The sequence below is a fragment of the Heptranchias perlo genome, chromosome 27 (assembly GCF_035084215.1).
Source record: "Heptranchias perlo isolate sHepPer1 chromosome 27, sHepPer1.hap1, whole genome shotgun sequence".
In the NCBI taxonomy this organism is placed as follows: Eukaryota; Metazoa; Chordata; class Chondrichthyes; order Hexanchiformes; family Hexanchidae; genus Heptranchias; species Heptranchias perlo.
This window is the reverse complement of record NC_090351.1, coordinates 13,307,935-13,324,925: the sequence shown is the minus strand read 5'-3', so window position 1 is coordinate 13,324,925 and position 16,991 is coordinate 13,307,935. Positions and strand designations below refer to the sequence as shown.

At 43.4% G+C, this 16,991-nt stretch overlaps 1 protein-coding gene across 2 annotated transcripts in view; it reads right to left on the bottom strand.

Annotated features, from left to right (window-relative positions):
• The window catches only part of def6a (DEF6 guanine nucleotide exchange factor a), a 131,267-nt gene that overhangs the window by 76,232 nt on the left and 38,044 nt on the right, over positions 1-16,991 (bottom strand). For both annotated transcript variants that reach the window (XM_068007364.1, XM_068007363.1), the window contains exon 2: positions 11,246-11,386. In XM_068007364.1, the coding sequence (XP_067863465.1) occupies positions 11,246-11,386 (141 nt within the window). The remainder of the gene's footprint in view (positions 1-11,245; positions 11,387-16,991) is intronic.

Below are 16,991 nucleotides of genomic sequence, written 5' to 3'. Positions count from 1 at the left end.
CTAAAGTCCCTCATCCCTGGAATCATTCTAGTAAATCTCTTCTGCACCCTTTCCAAGGCCTTCACATCTTTCCTGAAGTGCAGTGCCCAGAACTGGACACAATACTTCAATTGTGGCCGAACCAGTGTTTTATAAAGGTTCATCATGATTTCCATAGTTTTTTACTCTATGCCTCTATTTATAAAGCCCAGGATCCCGTATGCTTTTTTTAACCACTTTCTCAACCTGCCCTGCCACCTTCAACGATTTGTGCACATATATCCCCAGATCTCTCAGTGCCTGTACCCCTTTTAGAGTTGTGCCCTTTAGTTTATATTGCCTCTCCTCATTCTTCCTAATGAAATGTATCACTTTGCATTTTTCTGCGTTAAATTTCCACCCATGCCACCAGCCTGTCTATATCCTCTTGAAGTCTATCACTATCCTCCTCACTCTTCACTACCCTTCCAAGTTTTGTGTCATCTGCAAATTTTGAAATTGTGCCCTGTACACCCAAAACCAAGTCAATAATATATATCAAGAAAAGCAGTGGTCCCAGCACTGACCCCTGGGGAACACCACTGTACACCTCCCTCCAGTCCGAAAATCAACTGTTCACCACTACTCTGTTTCCTGTCCTTTAGCCAATTCTGTATCCATGTTGCTACTGCTCCCTTTATTCCATGTGCTGCAACCTTGATGATAAGCCTAACGTGCAGCACTTTATCAAACGCCTTTTGAAAATCCATATAAACCACATCAACTGCATTGCTCTCATCGACCCTCTCTGTTACCTCATCAAAAAACTCTATCAGGTTAGTTAAACACGATTTGCCTTTAACAAATCCGTGCTGGCTTTCCCTAATCAATCCACCCTTGTCCAAGTGACTGTTAATTCTGTCCTGGATTATCGTTTCTAAAAGTTTTCCCATCACTGAGGTTAAACTGACTGGCCTATAGTTGCTGAGTTTATCCTTACACCCTTTTTTGAACAAGGGTGTAATGAGAAGGGTCGGGTGTTGGTCCTGGACAAACACCTATCCAACTAGCAGGCTGGTGCCAGAGTTTCTGGCAGGCATGATCAGGTGGGCAACGGAGATGTGCCCAAAATGGCACAGAGTCCACACGGTCCGTTCAAATTGATGCCCTCCTGCTGGCATTGCCAGCTCCAGCCCAGGAGGGCAGCATCGGATTACAACTCTGTTGTTTTGTGCTTCCCACAAGTGATCACTGAGACTTTTTTTTTAATGATGACATAACGTGCTCAAGACAGCCACAGGAAAGATATCTTAGAAAGAAGACTCAACGAGGATAATTTTAACTTTGGCCGATGGTGTAACACGGGCGATATTGAATTAGCCATCCATTATACACCCCACCCGATTTTCCTTTATAATCAAGTCAATGGCCACCGATTCGATATCGCCCAACCAAACGAAAAGAAAAATACCATTCATTTTAAATGAATCAAAAATATCCACCCACAGTAGTGCCACTCGTGTTAGCAACATAATGGGCCAAACCTTGGTGGAGCGGGCCATCTCACGTTAGTTAGACTTCCTCCTGAACCCTTTAGCTTGAAAAATTTCCTGGAAGTGCAAGTTCGTAACAGCGTAGCGAAGGCAAAGGGGCATCTGGGACCTTAGTGAACGGTGGGCCCAATAGTGTATCTCCTTAACCAATGAGATTTAAGAATTGAGAAAGAAACAGTGGAACAACGGAGAAAGAGGGTGATTTAGAGTCAAATCAGGTACAGAAAGAGAAATAAAGAGAGGGAAAGAAAGACTGGATTAAGAGAGAGAGAAAAGAGTCGTTAATATAAAAAATTTAAAATTTATTAAATCTTAAGAATAATTCACTACCTGAAGGAATGAGACTCCACAGTTTGAATAGTTCCCTTTCTGGGCCAGAGAAGTTGACAGACTAAACTTTCTGCGGCGAGTTTAATGGGCAATTATAATGTGCAAATTCAGCAAGTTCTTAAAAATAACAGGGAGGCTAAGAGCGAGATTCTGTTTGCACAAAGCAAACGGCAGAGCGGTGTAAATCGACCAGCAAATTCTGGAGATTCGCAACTCACGGCATTCTCTTAACCCTCTGAATTTGCTGACCGATTTGTGCATTAATAACGGCGTGCGTCGTTAACACGCCGTTATTTTTCCAGCACGGTTTGGCCCAATGTCTGTGGCACCAGCGAGTTATGTGCCTACCACTGCTCACTGCTTTAATTTCTATACACCACAAACCCCTGAAATACATCCTCCACCAATCACATCCCAGTGTTATAAGTGTTCTATTTTTTTGTTCTTCCATATTTTAATTGCAGGAATTAATGTAAAAATGTTATTTTCAGATCTTAAAGTTGACATTTTAATCCTTGTGGTTTGTTGCAAGTGGTAACAGTAAACAGCACTAAACCATTAAAAAACGTATGTGAGGATTGTACTGATTTATTTTTACCCAAATAGGTCATTCTGTATTCTGGTTACTAATTTAACTCTAGTCATAAGCATAAGCATAAAGCAAAATCACTTTTCTGTAAATTATGTGGAATCAAGTGGGTTTATTATTTGAATTTGGCATTATAATACACGTTTGCCCCTTAATAGTATCACACTGAATTCCTTTAACCTGACAATACAGAATACAGTTCTAAACAGATTTTGGAGCGTCTGCGTTCTGGTCAACACAAACTTCCTCTTCCTCTCCAAAACAGCCACTAGCTACTAAATGCAGCCTGAATGAATGCACAAGTCTGAAACAGAAACTTCTCCACAACCACAGCATCTATAACAAACCAACAGAAGGTATACTTGCAATGGGTGTAAGTACAAAAGGTTCACCAGTTCTTAACTAAGCTCGGCACCTCACCATGCTTTCTATCTGTGGCAGATCAAGTGGGTGTAGACTATATCTATTTAATCTGCCAGAGATGGAATGCATGGTGAGATGTCCAGCCTGGCTAAGAACTGATGAACCTTCTCCCAACCGTGGTAGGTAATCTTGAGAATGGAACCTGTGACGATCAGATTGGGTGGAAATGTGCTCTATTGCCTATGTTACTGGACCACCCAACTATGTCTCTTCCGTATTATTTCTAAGAAATGTCATCAAAGTCCCACATTCCAGAGACTCAAGGTGGGCACCTGCCTCTAAACAATGAAGCTCTAGGGCTAAACGTGCAGCCCATTCAATGTGGGAAAGAATGCTAATTGCAGTGCAGCCACTCCCAACATTCATCACAAATTCCATGGTACCAGAGGCGGGTAGATGCATGCTTGCATGGAATAAGTTCAATGCAGTATTAATTGGCCCTCTTCCTGGTGAATTAAGTTTGAGGTTTTTGGGCCAACTAAAGGACTAGCCTCCCATTCCTTGTCCAAGATTTCAACATCCATTTCACTCTCCTCCCCAACACACCTGTTGAGAAAAGCTAACCACAAAATTACCATCCCAAATGGAATCGGTTAAAAATGACTCCAAAGTTGACATGTCTAAAAAGGCCTGAAGGGAGACCTCAGGCATTGACAAGAAATAACAGACTTGGACCTATGAAAAGATACAGAATTGTAGGAGCAAACAGTTTCCCTTGCACCAGATGCAAGCTATGTAAGGCCTATCTCATACCCCCATCTGTGAAAACCCCCATGCTGCTATAACAGAAGGAATCTCTGGGTTCTCCCACAAAGGGAACAAGTGGGTTGACCCCATGAAAAATAGAAGCATTGGCAGATGTCCTGCCAAAAATGCATGACTGTGGTCGCCTGTACGGTGTAACCTTGCAGAGATAGAGAGTGTAAAACCCACCACAACGGGTACATGAGAGAGACAGCAGGATGTGAGAAAACCTGCTGTGTCCCTGTCCAGGGATGTATGTCCAAAGGTGAAATACCATTGAAAATAGATTGAAGCTGAGCCACCCAGTAATACAGTGATGGAGTGCAGTCCCCTCTGGATCAGTTTGGCGCTATTTAAAGTGTGAATACCTGCCACTGTGACATCTGACGATTAAATGTGGTTCTGGCATACTGGCAACATTTGGAACAAATAGAGAAACCTGGGAAAAATATAAATTTAAGAACACAGATCCTCACTGAATGGGAAAAGGAAGATAAGCCGAATGGACCTTGTCTTCGAGGGTAGACACCCAGCAAAAATGAAATAGATCAACAAATTCTTCAGTATATTATGTAGCCAGAAAAACAGGCAAGATGATGACTAATGCTCAGAAACATTAGTGAATAAACCAGTATTGTCCTCCATCCAAAACCCTCTGTTGTGGACAGCTAGGGACCCCAAAAATTGTGTCTTTTTTATTAAAGAGATTATGGTAAGGGCATGGCACCAAAAGCAACCAAGCCCAATTCAACATTCAGTTGTGTGAAGATGACATCTTACACAATCAACTCTGCCCCATTAGAATCCTCCTGAGAACCAGCACACATTAGTCAGCCAAAGGTCAATCCTTTACACCCCAAAAGTAAAATAGTAAAAATTAGGGAAGCAAAATCCCTTACCACCAGGAAAGGAGAAGTAGGGCAAGAAAAACAAAAGAAAACACAGAAACCAAATAAGCCTCCCACTCAGTTACTAAGGACAACAGACAAGAGGATGTAACTTATGTTGGGAAGACAGAAGGATGAGGCTTACCAACAACAATTTCCCCTCCCACCTAAACTAGCTGTCAAGACTTGTTCAGTCAAACAACACAACACAAGAGCCACCTTGAAAAAACAGGCCTGCCAAAAATAAACTGTCTCAAAATGTGCTGCAATAAAAAAGGGGAGAAAACAGAAAGGGAAAATGAAACAGAATTCACAATTTTGACAAAGCAATCCATCCTGCCAGAAAAATAGAGCATTGCACATCACACACTGAATAAATTAGTGAACACTTCCCAACTATATTAATTTGGAACATAGAAATCACCCAGATGGAACAAACCTCCATAAACCTTAAACATCCTCCTCAGCGATATGAGAGAATGCTCACTCAAGCAGTAAAACAAACAGCTTCCCACTGGATAGTGATCGGAAGTTATAGTCAGCAATTACATAAAAAGGGGGAGAAGCCAATTTGCCAGATTTTTTAAAAGTATATAAAATATCTACAAGTATATAAAAAGGAAGAGGGTAGCTAAAGTAAACATTGGTCCCTTACAGGATGAGACTGGGGAAATAATAATGGAAAACAAGGAAATGGCAGAGGAATTGAACAGATATTTTGTATCTGTCTTCATGGTAGAAGACTCTAATAATAAACCAATAATAGTAGATAATCAAGGGGCAAAGGGGAGGGAGGAACTAAAAACAATCACTATCACCAGAGGAAAAAGTACTAATGGGTCTAAAAGCTGACAAGTCCCCTGGACCTGATGGCTTGCTTCCGAGGGTCTTAAAGGAAGTGGCTACAGAGATAGTTGATGCATTGGTTGGTTATAATCTTCCAGAATTCACTAGATTCTGGAAAGGTCCCAGCGGATTGGAAAACCGCAAACGTAACACCCCTATTCAAGAAGGGAGTGAGACAGAAAACAGGTGACTATGGATCAGTTAGCCTAACATCTGTCATTGGGAAAATGCTAGAATCCATTATTAAGGAAGTAGTAGCAGGACATTTGGAGACTCATAATACAATCCAGGAGAGTCAACATGGTTTTACGAAAGGGAAATCATGTCTGACAAATTTATTAGAGTTCTTTGAGGAAGTAACGGGCAGGTTGGATAAAGGGGAACCAATGGATGCAGTATATTTGGATTTCCAAAAGGCATTCGATAAGCTGCCACATAAAAGATTACTGCACAAGATAAGAGCTCATGGTGTTGGGGGTAATATACTGGCATGGATAGAGGATTGACTAATTAACTGAAAACAAAGAGTCAGGATAAAAGTGTCATTTTCAAAATGGCAATCTGTAACTAGTGGGGTGCCGCAGGGATCAATGCTGGGGCCTCAACTGTTTACAATATATATCAATGACTTGGATGAAGGAACAGAGTGTCTTGTGGCCAAATTTGCTGATGATACAAAGATAGGACACAAAGTGTCTGCGAAGGGATATTGACAGGTTAAGCGAATGGGCAAAAATTTGGCAGATGGAATATAATGTGGGAAAATGTGAAGTCATCCACTTTGGGAGGAAAAACAAAAAAGCAAAATATTATTAGAATGGAGAAATGCTAAAAAATGCCGCAGTACAGAGGGATCTGGGTGTCCTCGTACATGAAACACAAAAAGTCAACATTCAGGTGCAGCAGATAATCCGGAAGGCAAATGGAATATTGGCCTTTATCTCTAGGAGGATGGAGTATAAAAGCAGGGAAGTCATGCTACAACTGTACAGGGTGCTGGAGAGACCACACCTGGAGTACTACGTACAGTTCTGGTGCCCTTATTTAAGGAAGGACATACTTGCATTGGAGGCAGTTCAGAGAAGGTTCACTAGGTTGATTCCGGGTATGGAAGGGTTGTCTTATGAGGAAAGATTGAACAGGTTGGGTCTGTACTCATTGGAGTTTAGAAGAATGAGAGGAGATCTTATTGAAACATATGAGATTCTGAGGGGACTCGATAGGGTAGATGCTGAGAGGGTGTTACCCCTCATGGGGGAATCTAAAACTAGAGGGCATAGTCTCAGAATAAGGGGTCGCCCGTTTAAGATGGAAATGAGGAGGAATTTCTTCTCCCAGAGGGTCGCGAATCTTTGGAATTCTTTACCCCAAAAAGCTGTGGAGGCTGAGTCATTGAATACATTCAAGGCTGAGTTGGACAAATTTTTGATCAACAAGGGAGCCAAAGGATATGGGGAAAGGGCGGGAAAGTGGAGTTGAGGTAAAAATCAGATCAGCCATGATCTCATTAAATGGCAGATTAGGCTCGAGGGGCCGAATGGTCTACTCCTGCTCCTATCTCTTATGGTCTAGTATTCAAGCACTTCAGTGGTCCCAAATAAACCTGATGTAAATGAGCCAATCAAACCCTCCCACAAAAAAAAAAGGATCAACAAAACACTTTGCAGACAAGTGCTAAAGGAACAAAAACAATCAACTTAAAACATATAGAAACAAAACGGGGGCAGAGGCAGGGGGGAATCATGAACCCAGGAAAGATCACACCATTAATCTATATTGAATGCACTAGATAATAGAAGACTTAAATCCAGGGAGTAGGGAAAAGAGATTGTGAACCAAAGCGAGCATTTCATGAGGGTAATACCCATAAGCATTAGTTCTACACAGCTTTATGGGCCTCTTAACCCAGTGGGTATAGGTAGGCAATTATCTAAAGTATTTATCTGAAGTACTTCCATTGTACAACCAAAACAGTATACTAGCTTCCAGAACACCAATGAAGGAGTATGTTGGCGATAAGGTGGCAAAACTTAGGACAGATGTGAAGAAGTATTTCTTTACTTCCTTCTTGCAGCAAAATTATTTTGTTGTCAGAATTGTACAAAAATGCACACTATGTGTAAAGGTTCAGTGAATTGCTATGAACACCAAAACTTATTTGACCATCCTGTCACTGTGGCAATGCCCCTGAAGTTTAGCAGGTTCTGGTCAAATCAGTTTTGGTACTGACAGCAATTTACTGAACCCGTGAATGCACATCTTTCCTTTTACATAATATATGGAAAAGTTATAATTTTAGTACATTTTTAATGCCAATTGTAATAAGTAGAATTACAAAAATGAAGATCCCAATTCACAATATGCTTGGTTATTAACCTTTCAACTGGTTGTACTTCTGACTTTGATGTGGTAATGTTACTGGAGCCTTCCAATGTTTCCTGTATACATTACAATCTGACTTTTCAACTGTGCAATTAATTTCATACTATGGGACACATATATCAAAGGATTAGGAAATGGTAAGGGACTGGCAGCTCACAGTTATCTATTTTTTAAAGCTCATAAATTTTAAGTGAATTTCTGTGCATCTTGATCTGAGGGATGTCACTGTGAGGAATTAAACATTTTTTTAAAATTTAGCCATCCAAGATCAGCATACAGCACTCCTGCATTGGACAAGTTGTAACCAGATGCGATGTGGAGTTCCCTATATTCAGCCTCACCATTGTGCCTGAATTCTAATCTATTACTATACAAGTGTGAATTTTTTTTCACCTCCCTCACCAGCTTTTCGTGGTGAGGTTATTATTTAAATCCAGTTCATTCTGAATTGTAGGCAATTTTGTATTGCGTACCTATACCCACTGAGTTAAGAGACCCATAAAGCTGTGTAGAACCAATTCCCATCAACAACAAAACAAATTCAAAATATTTTAATTCCATCGAAGCCTGTATATTTTCCATTTCATTAACAAATCAGTAGCAAATATACTGGGGGAGAGGTAATGGTGCATGACCTGGGAGAACTTAAAAGAGAGAAAAAAATTAATTAAAAAGTTTAAGAGGGGAGAAAGAAAGGGGAGAAGATGCCAACTTCCATTTTGAAAGGGTTAAAAGACAGATTAACTCAATGCTGATGAAATGAAATGTATTACTGTTCGATTTAGTAATCGGAGAAATGGTAAACACTTATCCCCTTCTTTTTAATTAACTTGTGGATAACTCAACAGTTCAAGTGACATCAAAAATTGGTACAACGCTGGGCACAGAACTGTTTGGAAGGGGGAACAACTGGTGGATGACCTGTTCTAGATGTTTCTCCTAAACAAGATTCCTTGCCAAGAAACCTTTCAGAATTACCCCTGGCCTAGCAGGTCACTTATCATTACAGCACTGATTAGTGGCTGAGCTGCTGGCATCAGGAACTGTGGCTCAATTGGTGTTTTGGGCACAGGCAGAACATAAGGTTGATCCTGTTAACAGGTGCAAGGCTGATACACTGAAGCTACTTCACAGCATTTCCTCTTTTATAAATAATTTTGCAACTTTGTTACATTCAAGTATAATTGCACAAAGATGTGCTTGAGGAAAAATGTTTTAAATATTACAACAGACCTCTTTATGCATCCAAGGAAATGATGCAAAGGAACTCCCGGAGTATTGTTCTGCAGGGACTTGCATGTAGTTTCTGACACCAACTTTTGGGTCAATTGAATTGAAAACTGATTAAAATGGGTTAGCCCAGTCTAATGGGTTAAATTACCCTTTATCCCTGGAAATATTGAAAGAGGAAAGCAATTACTCTTTTCCTAGTTTTAGATTTAAGTTTCATTCCTTCTTTTAGGCTCCTCCCAATGCTATGCATCATTCCCCAGTCAAAAGGCCAACTAAGCAACCTCTTCCTCAGGCTGCTTTCTGTCCCACTCTGGAGGCAGCCATTCAAAGGGAGCGAGAATGACCTATGTAGATTTGCCCAGTGATTTCTCTCCCTCTCCTTCGAAAAATATCTCAGGATGGATTTTTGCCTCGGCCCGCTTTTGGTCTCAGGCTCTGCGGTGTGTGAGCAGCGCGCACCCTATGCTAAAAGGCCCGAGGATCGATGGAAATTGGCCTCATCAGCGAGCTGTCAGCGCTGGTCACGTCTCCGGAGGCAGCTCACCTGAGGGAAGACTTCAATTTTGGACCACCTGCCTTCAGATAATTCCCGGAAGTGAGGTTGGAGCAGGTTACCGGGGGCGGGTGGGGGGAGGCAGAATCTGTTCTTCTGCCTCTGGGACCTAGATTCATATCAAACTGCATATCTGAAAATAAAGACCTGGATAAGCCAAGGATTCCTTCAGTTGAATATTGGCAAAATCAAGACCATCCTCTCTGACTCCTGTCCAAACGTCCATGCCTCTGAACTCAACTCCATCAACCTTACCAGCTGCCATTTCACGCTGAGTCAGGAAGTGCGGAGCCTAGGTATTCTGCTCGAGCCTGCGGCTGCTTCCTCATCCCCATTCATTGTTACCAAAACTGTTTTCCTCCAGCTCCACAACATTGTCCACTCTGCCCCCATCTCTTCCAAACTCTAGGCCATGCCTTCATCACATCAAGGCTCGACTTCTCTAACACCCTTCTCGCTGGCCTCCTCACCTCAACCCTCCCAAAGCTTCAAATTACCACAGCCCACGTCGCCAGCCACATAGCCCCACACTCCTATCACCCATTGCTCTCCATACTGCAGTGGCTCCTCATTTCTCAACAGGTTGACTTCAAAATTCTTGCCCTCATTTTCAAATGTCTCCAAGGCTTCACACCACGCAATCCCCTCTGGCCTTATGTTCCTGCATGCATCTTCCAGTCATGCAACACCAGACTTCTGCTCACCCCTTGCTTCCCCCGTTCTTCCACTGGCAGTTAGTACACTCCTGCCTTCTGGAACCCTCCACCTTGCCATCTCCTTCTCTGCTTTCAAAAACTTCTTTGAACTCCTCATCGTTGGCTGTGCCTCCAGTTCCCAATCTAGCCTCTCCACTTTTTGTTCCCTATTTCCCATGCTTAGCATCCACGACATCCTTTTCCTCCCTATTATAAAGTGCTCTGAGACATCTTCCTACACCTGAAAAGCGTTATACAAATGCAAATCACTATCGCTGTAAATTAGCTCATCAAAGTAAAAGGTATGAAGTGGTTAATGTAAATTAGACAGGTCACCACCAAGTTTTGCAATGCTCTTGCCAGCAGATGGGCTAAGAGTTGATGAAGTGCTGAGCAAGTTGTACTGCTGGGACTTTCATCCAGCAGTAAGCACTCTGCCTCTTCATCATTCGGCTACTCTACAGTGCGATAAAGTCAGCATTTCTCCCACATCGCCAATACACGATTCAAATGCCGACATAAGGTAAACTGTTTGAGATGGGCTATTGAAGAACACTGCCTAGTCAAAAGATGGTTAAGTATTTAGAGAGTATTGGGTAGGCAAATTATCAAACATGACTGCACATTTCTTCCTTACCTCCTTACAACAAAAAGTGCTTTCAGGATTTTAATTTTTTTTAATATTAACACCATAAATCTGAGTTACATACAGCCCACAATTATATAGAGACAATTTAAATACAAAATATTTAAATAAATAACCCACTTAGTGTGAGAAGTATTTACCAGAAGCCCAGAGATCGCCATTAAGTCTGGACTGATATTTGCATCCTGGGCAGTAAATGTGCTAGTCTTGGTTATGTCATTCAAGAAAGCTGGTAGCAGGAGGATCCACTCCTGCACTGCTCAACTGCACTATGCAAGCACAGTGACATCACGTTCACAGACTTAGCTTCCTACCCTCCTGGATTCAGGACATTAAATGGACCCAAAATCATAATGCTAAACAGAGAAAAAAAAATGCATTCAGGATACCGCTGATTAAGGATTACCTTATCAAGGATGTATTTATTGAGATACGGCATATAGCCCTGGCTGGATACAGGCCCATCATCGTCATCTCTGAAATGCTCTTCAAGTGCCACTGGGTCATGCGGGATGTGCAAGACTGTACACAGATTATGAGATAAGACCTAGAGAACAGTAACAGGCACAAAGTTACTAACTTCCTTTCAGAATCTCAAATGACTGCCAGTATACTCAGTCAGGCCCATCAAGTTCCGCACCCATTTCCTTACGAATGCTGTCAGACAGCCACAGCAAAACGGTGACCTACACAATTATAAACTAGTAGGTACACTCCTCCCCAACACATTCCAATTGCGCCACATTGCTAACCTGAAAACAATCCTTAAAACTTGTGCAATGATGAGCAGTTTGTAGAACAGGCCCTTTAAAATTGTGTTATCACTATTTCAGTAACAGTACTGCAAGCTTTCTCTCCCAGAGTCGGTGTCTATATATTGCTTTCCATGATTCACAGTGAAATGGGGGGGCGGGGGTGGGTGTCAGCCTTGGCTCAGTGGTAGCACTCTCACCCCGGAGTCAGAGGGCAGAATTTTAACTGTGAAAAACGGGTGGGGGGCAGTGAAAGTCGCAACAAATTTCAGACCTGCCCCCAACCCGCCCATTTCCGGTTTTCACCGGGGTGGGACGAGGGGCGGGCAACCAACCTACTCCCAGGAGGCGGAGTGATCACTAAAACATCACAAGGAGGCTGCGAGCCTCCATTTTGAAAGGTTTTGCAATTTCAACCCCTGGGGACTGGGATTCCCAGGCCTTCTCCTTCACACCGCGTGAGAGGAGGCAAGAAGGCCCGAAACTGCAGGTAATTGCCTTTATGGCACAGCTTGTAGGCCTGGAGGAGCAGGAATGCTTCCCCCAGGCCCAACAAGCCTACCTGCAGCGACCCCCACAACGATCATGACCCCCCCCCCCCACCCAACGATCTCCGATCCCCCCCGCAACGATCACAGACACCTACGATGACCCCCGATCCCACCCAAACGATCGCGGACAACTGCAATGACCCCTATCCTGACCCCCTCCACCTCGGTGACTGACCCCCAATCGCTCCCCCCATGACGACTCCTCCGATGCCCACAGGTGCCCCCACTGGTGCTCCCATGTCCACCGCCCACCCCCATCCATACAATCAAAGACTTACCTGAAGGCTTACCTTTTCACGTCCTTTTCTTTGCTCTGCTCCTGTCTGACTGAAGCCAGCCTGTCAATAAGGCCGGGCCAGTCGGACAGGAAACCGACAAAAAAAAATAAAAACAAAATCGTACGAATGTCCGGGAAACCTGTCCGTGATTTGACCCCCTCCCCCATCCCCTTCCTGGCTCCGGGTCAAAATCCTGGCCAGAATATTCTTAGTTCAAGCCCCACTCTCAGCACATAATCTAGGCTGACACTCCAGCGCAGTATTGAGGGAGGTGCTGTCAGATGAGGCATTAAACCAAGTCTACCATCCCAGGTAGCCGTAAAAGATACCACTGCACTATTCGAAGAAGAGCAGGGGATTTCTTCCAGTGTCCTGGCCAATATTTATCCCTCAACCAACGTTACTGAAACAGATTATCTGGTCATTTATCTCATTGCTGTTCATGGGACCTTGCTGTGCACAAATTGGCTGCTGCATGACCCTACACTGCAACAGCGATTACACTTCAAAAGTACTTCACTGGCTGTGAAGTGCCATAAGATGCCCTGAGGTCTATATAGATGCAAGTTCTTTCTTTATTTGAAATGAATACACTGCTGAGAGAAAAACCAAATTGGATGGTAGATGGCTGGAAGCAAATTGGGTAGGAGAGGGAAAGGTTAGGTCTGGCAGGAGAAGAGGTAAGGAGGCAGACGGGGCATGCAGCAGAAGAATTTAAAGGCAGAGGAATAGAAGGCCAAAGGGGAAGCATCAGAACAACGAGGGGCTTCAGAGATATGAAGTAAGCAACGGAGACCAATACGTGGAATAAAATCCCAACTGATAAGATAGTAGAAGCAAGGGTCATAAGCATAAATCAGTGAAAAGTAAATTAACATCAGGTACGAGAGGAACTTCTTCATGCAAAGGCTGATAAATCTATAATAATATACCAGGTAGGGTAGTAGAGATGCAGGCTCTAGGGATATTCAAAATGCAATTGGATGCTGGACTAGAAGAATTGGAATACAAGATGGGTGAACTTTGGTGGGCTGAATGGCCATCAGCTTTCACATGTTCTGAAGCAAACAGCTCCCAGTCTTTTATTAATGTTGCTCTGCTAGCCAACTACCAGGAGGTACATGGGATCGGCCAGGGTATACTGCTGCCTCTGATTTCAGGGAAGTGGTTGGTCCTCTGCTCAACATCTCCCTGTGGTGCGATTAGTGAGATCAGTGACCCACTGTATGCGGCACTGTGGATGTGACTGCAACTTCCATCATTCCCCATCTCTCCTGATCTCACCGACACACGGTGGGAGATTTTCAACTTATCGTCTAGGCATAAAACTGGTGTTTCAGCTTGGCCACCTACTGAAATCAATGGAAGTGAAAATGGGTTGGCTTCTATAACGTGTGGGCAGGCTGCAAAATTTTGCAAAGCCAGTTTTACACCCAGGTGGCAAGTTGAAAATCTATCCCAAGTAATCATTCTTGAGGTGTCGGCCTTGACAGGCATGCCATTTGTGCTGAGTCTCATCCGATGTCAGCAGGTGTCACTGGATAAAGACCAGGAGCCAGAACCGTGACGAATATTTCTCCCCTCCCAAGCCCAGAGGCACTGAAGCTCCCACCACTGGCTTGGCTTGAGATCAGTTGACTCATACAACAAGGGATCAAGCTTTCCTGTACCATATCAGGAGTGATCCACATTCCAAAATGTTAAACCATCAACATAAGAGAATGTTGCACAACAGTGACAGTTCCAAGAATAAAGTCTAATTGTTGGTCAAAGGAAAGAAGCAAAAGGAAAATGAGCATTCCAGAAACAAATTCAAAATCTTCCCAAAAATAAAATGCAGAGCATATGACTTGTCTGTACTAAATACAAAAAAATCTAATTCCGAACTATATTATTTACAGTTTTGTACAATTAGCTCCTTTTCCACTGATGCAATCTCCATTCCATATCACTGCATCATTCACCTACAGCCTTACATTGTCTGAGTTCAGAGATTTACAATTTTTGTGTGATGAATGCTAACCAATTACTTGGTTGTTCCCTACTCATAAAGATTAAGAGTCACAAGTACGTATGGAACAACATGTAAGCTGGACTGTATAGATACTGCATCAAGTGGTTGAGAAGTTACAAAAAGTAATCAAAATTACTTGGACCTCAAGATGCATTACATCCCTTGAACATACTAACCTAGATTTTCTGATCTGACATAAGCCTGATGGGTAGTTGGGCAGTGCACGGGAAATGCCTCTCACTGGGTGCTTGTCTACTGGGAGCAGAAAATCCCATTCTGCTACAGGATTTAATGGTCTGCAGCAGCTCAAAGGGACGGACATTCAGAAACTTCCAACTGATGAAAGGAGAAAGCTTTTGAGGCTTGTTTGGAAGCAGCTGTTTAGATCACAGAGCAGCCCATTTATCTGATGGGGCAGTAGAGATTCTTTTGGAAGAAGTAAGGCCAAGGAGGAAAGCGTTCTTTGGCACTGAGAACCACAGACCTCCAAGAACAGCAGCCTGGGAGAAAGGGAGTAGGTTCCCACCAGTGTGTATGCTGCCTCCGCATGATCATGCACATGGAACAAAGTCAGCAAAGGTACAAGGATCCACTTTCATCTTACTTTAATGCAGTATACTAAGTAGGTGTGACACTTCAATTACCTACCTTACACAGTCTTAAATGACTTACAAGCTTTACCATGAATCCCCATGAGGAAGAGAGGTATACCCTCAGTCTTCTCCTGAAAGTGTTCCTTCACTCACATCCTTACATGCATTCAGCTGAAACATCCTCCCATCTAATCTAACTGACTGTTGCATGTATTTCATCACACCCACTTTGGGAGGAATGCTAATACTTTGATATAACATCTGATATGTATGAACACACGAATTAAGAGCAGGAATACGCCATTCGGCCCCTCGAGCCTGCTCTGCCATTTGATCAGATCATGGCTGATCTGATTGCGACCTCAACCCTATTTTCCCGTCTACCTACTATAACCTTTGACTCCCTTGTTAATCAGGAATCTATCTAACTCGGCCTTATAAATATTCAATGACCCTGCCTCCACTGCACTCTGGGGAAGGGAGTTCCACAGACTCACGATCCTCTGAGAAAAAAAATTCTCCTCATCTCTGTCTTAAATGGGAGACCCCTTATTTTTAAACTGTGGCACCTAGTTCTAGTCTCTTCCACAAGGGGAAACATCCTCTCAGCATCCACCCCTTCTAGTCCCCTCAGGATCTATATGTTTCAATAAGATCACCTCTCATTCTCCACTGCAGCTTTTCACTTCTTATACTCCTCTTAAAAAAGACAGGAGAGGGAGATCCCAAAATTGTGGGCATTGCCAAACAATATACTGCAGATGGCAGCTTGGGTGGAGAAGCCCAATATCCACAAGCGCAGGACCATGCTGGATGGCTTTGCAAAACTGCAGTCCCTGAAGGCCACCCTGCAGAAAAAGCACAGGTGCCAGTGCATTGAGGGAAGTCAACGAATGAGTTAGTGCTGCCCCTTGGACCTGGCTGAAATTGAGGCAGAAGTTTGCTGGCCCCAGAAGGAAGGCAAGTGCAAGTGAGCTCTTGACTTTATCCTAGAATTGTTTTGGGGGTCCATCGAACATGCCACAAATCTAAGTCGGGAACTCCCACACCCTCTGGGAGGTATTATTTCAAGCACTGTGCACAGCCATTGATCCTTTTGCGCACACTCTCTCACTGTGCCAAAGCTGGAAGGCACGCCTTTCTTGCAGACAGAGGTGGTGGCCAAGGAACAGCAAACAAATGCCCAGGCTTCCAGTCCTCGCTGCTGGTAGTGGATTGCTCAGTGGCATCAACAGCCATGGATGCAGAGGCTAGCCGTGGTCTCCACACAGTGCTTCAACTACTTCATCACCACCATGGAGTGCCACACAATAAATACGTCATATATATATAGCAATATATAGCTATATTGATGTATAGCTATTATGGCTATACATCAATAACCATTATCTTCCTAGATAATGGCTATTGAAGTATACAAAGATGCCACCTGGTCATTAGTTAAATGTAAACCTTTTCATGGAATCATAGAAAGTTACGGCGCAGAAGGAGGCCATTCGGCCCATCGTGTCCGAGCCGGCCGAAGAAGAGCTATCCAGCTTAATCCCACTTTCCAGCATTTGGTCCGTAGCCCTGTAGGTTATGATACTTCAAGTGCACATCCAAGTACCCTTTAAATGCAATGAGGGTTTCTTCCTCCACCACCCTTTCAGGCAGTGACTTCCAGACCCCTACCAAGAGCTGGGTGAAAAAATTTCCCCTCAGCTCCCCTCTAATCCTTCCACCAATTACTTTAAATCTATGCCCCCGGTCACTGACTCCTTTGCTAAGGGAAATAAGTTTTATTTATTGGTTCACGGGATGTGGGCGTCGCTGGCGAGGCCAGCATTTATTGCCCATCCCTAATTGCCCTCGAGAAGGTGGAGGTGAGCCGCCTTCTTGAACCGCTGCAGTCCGTGTGGTGACGGTTCTCCCACAGTGCTGTTCGGAAGGGAGTTCCAGGATTTTGACCCAGCGACAATGAA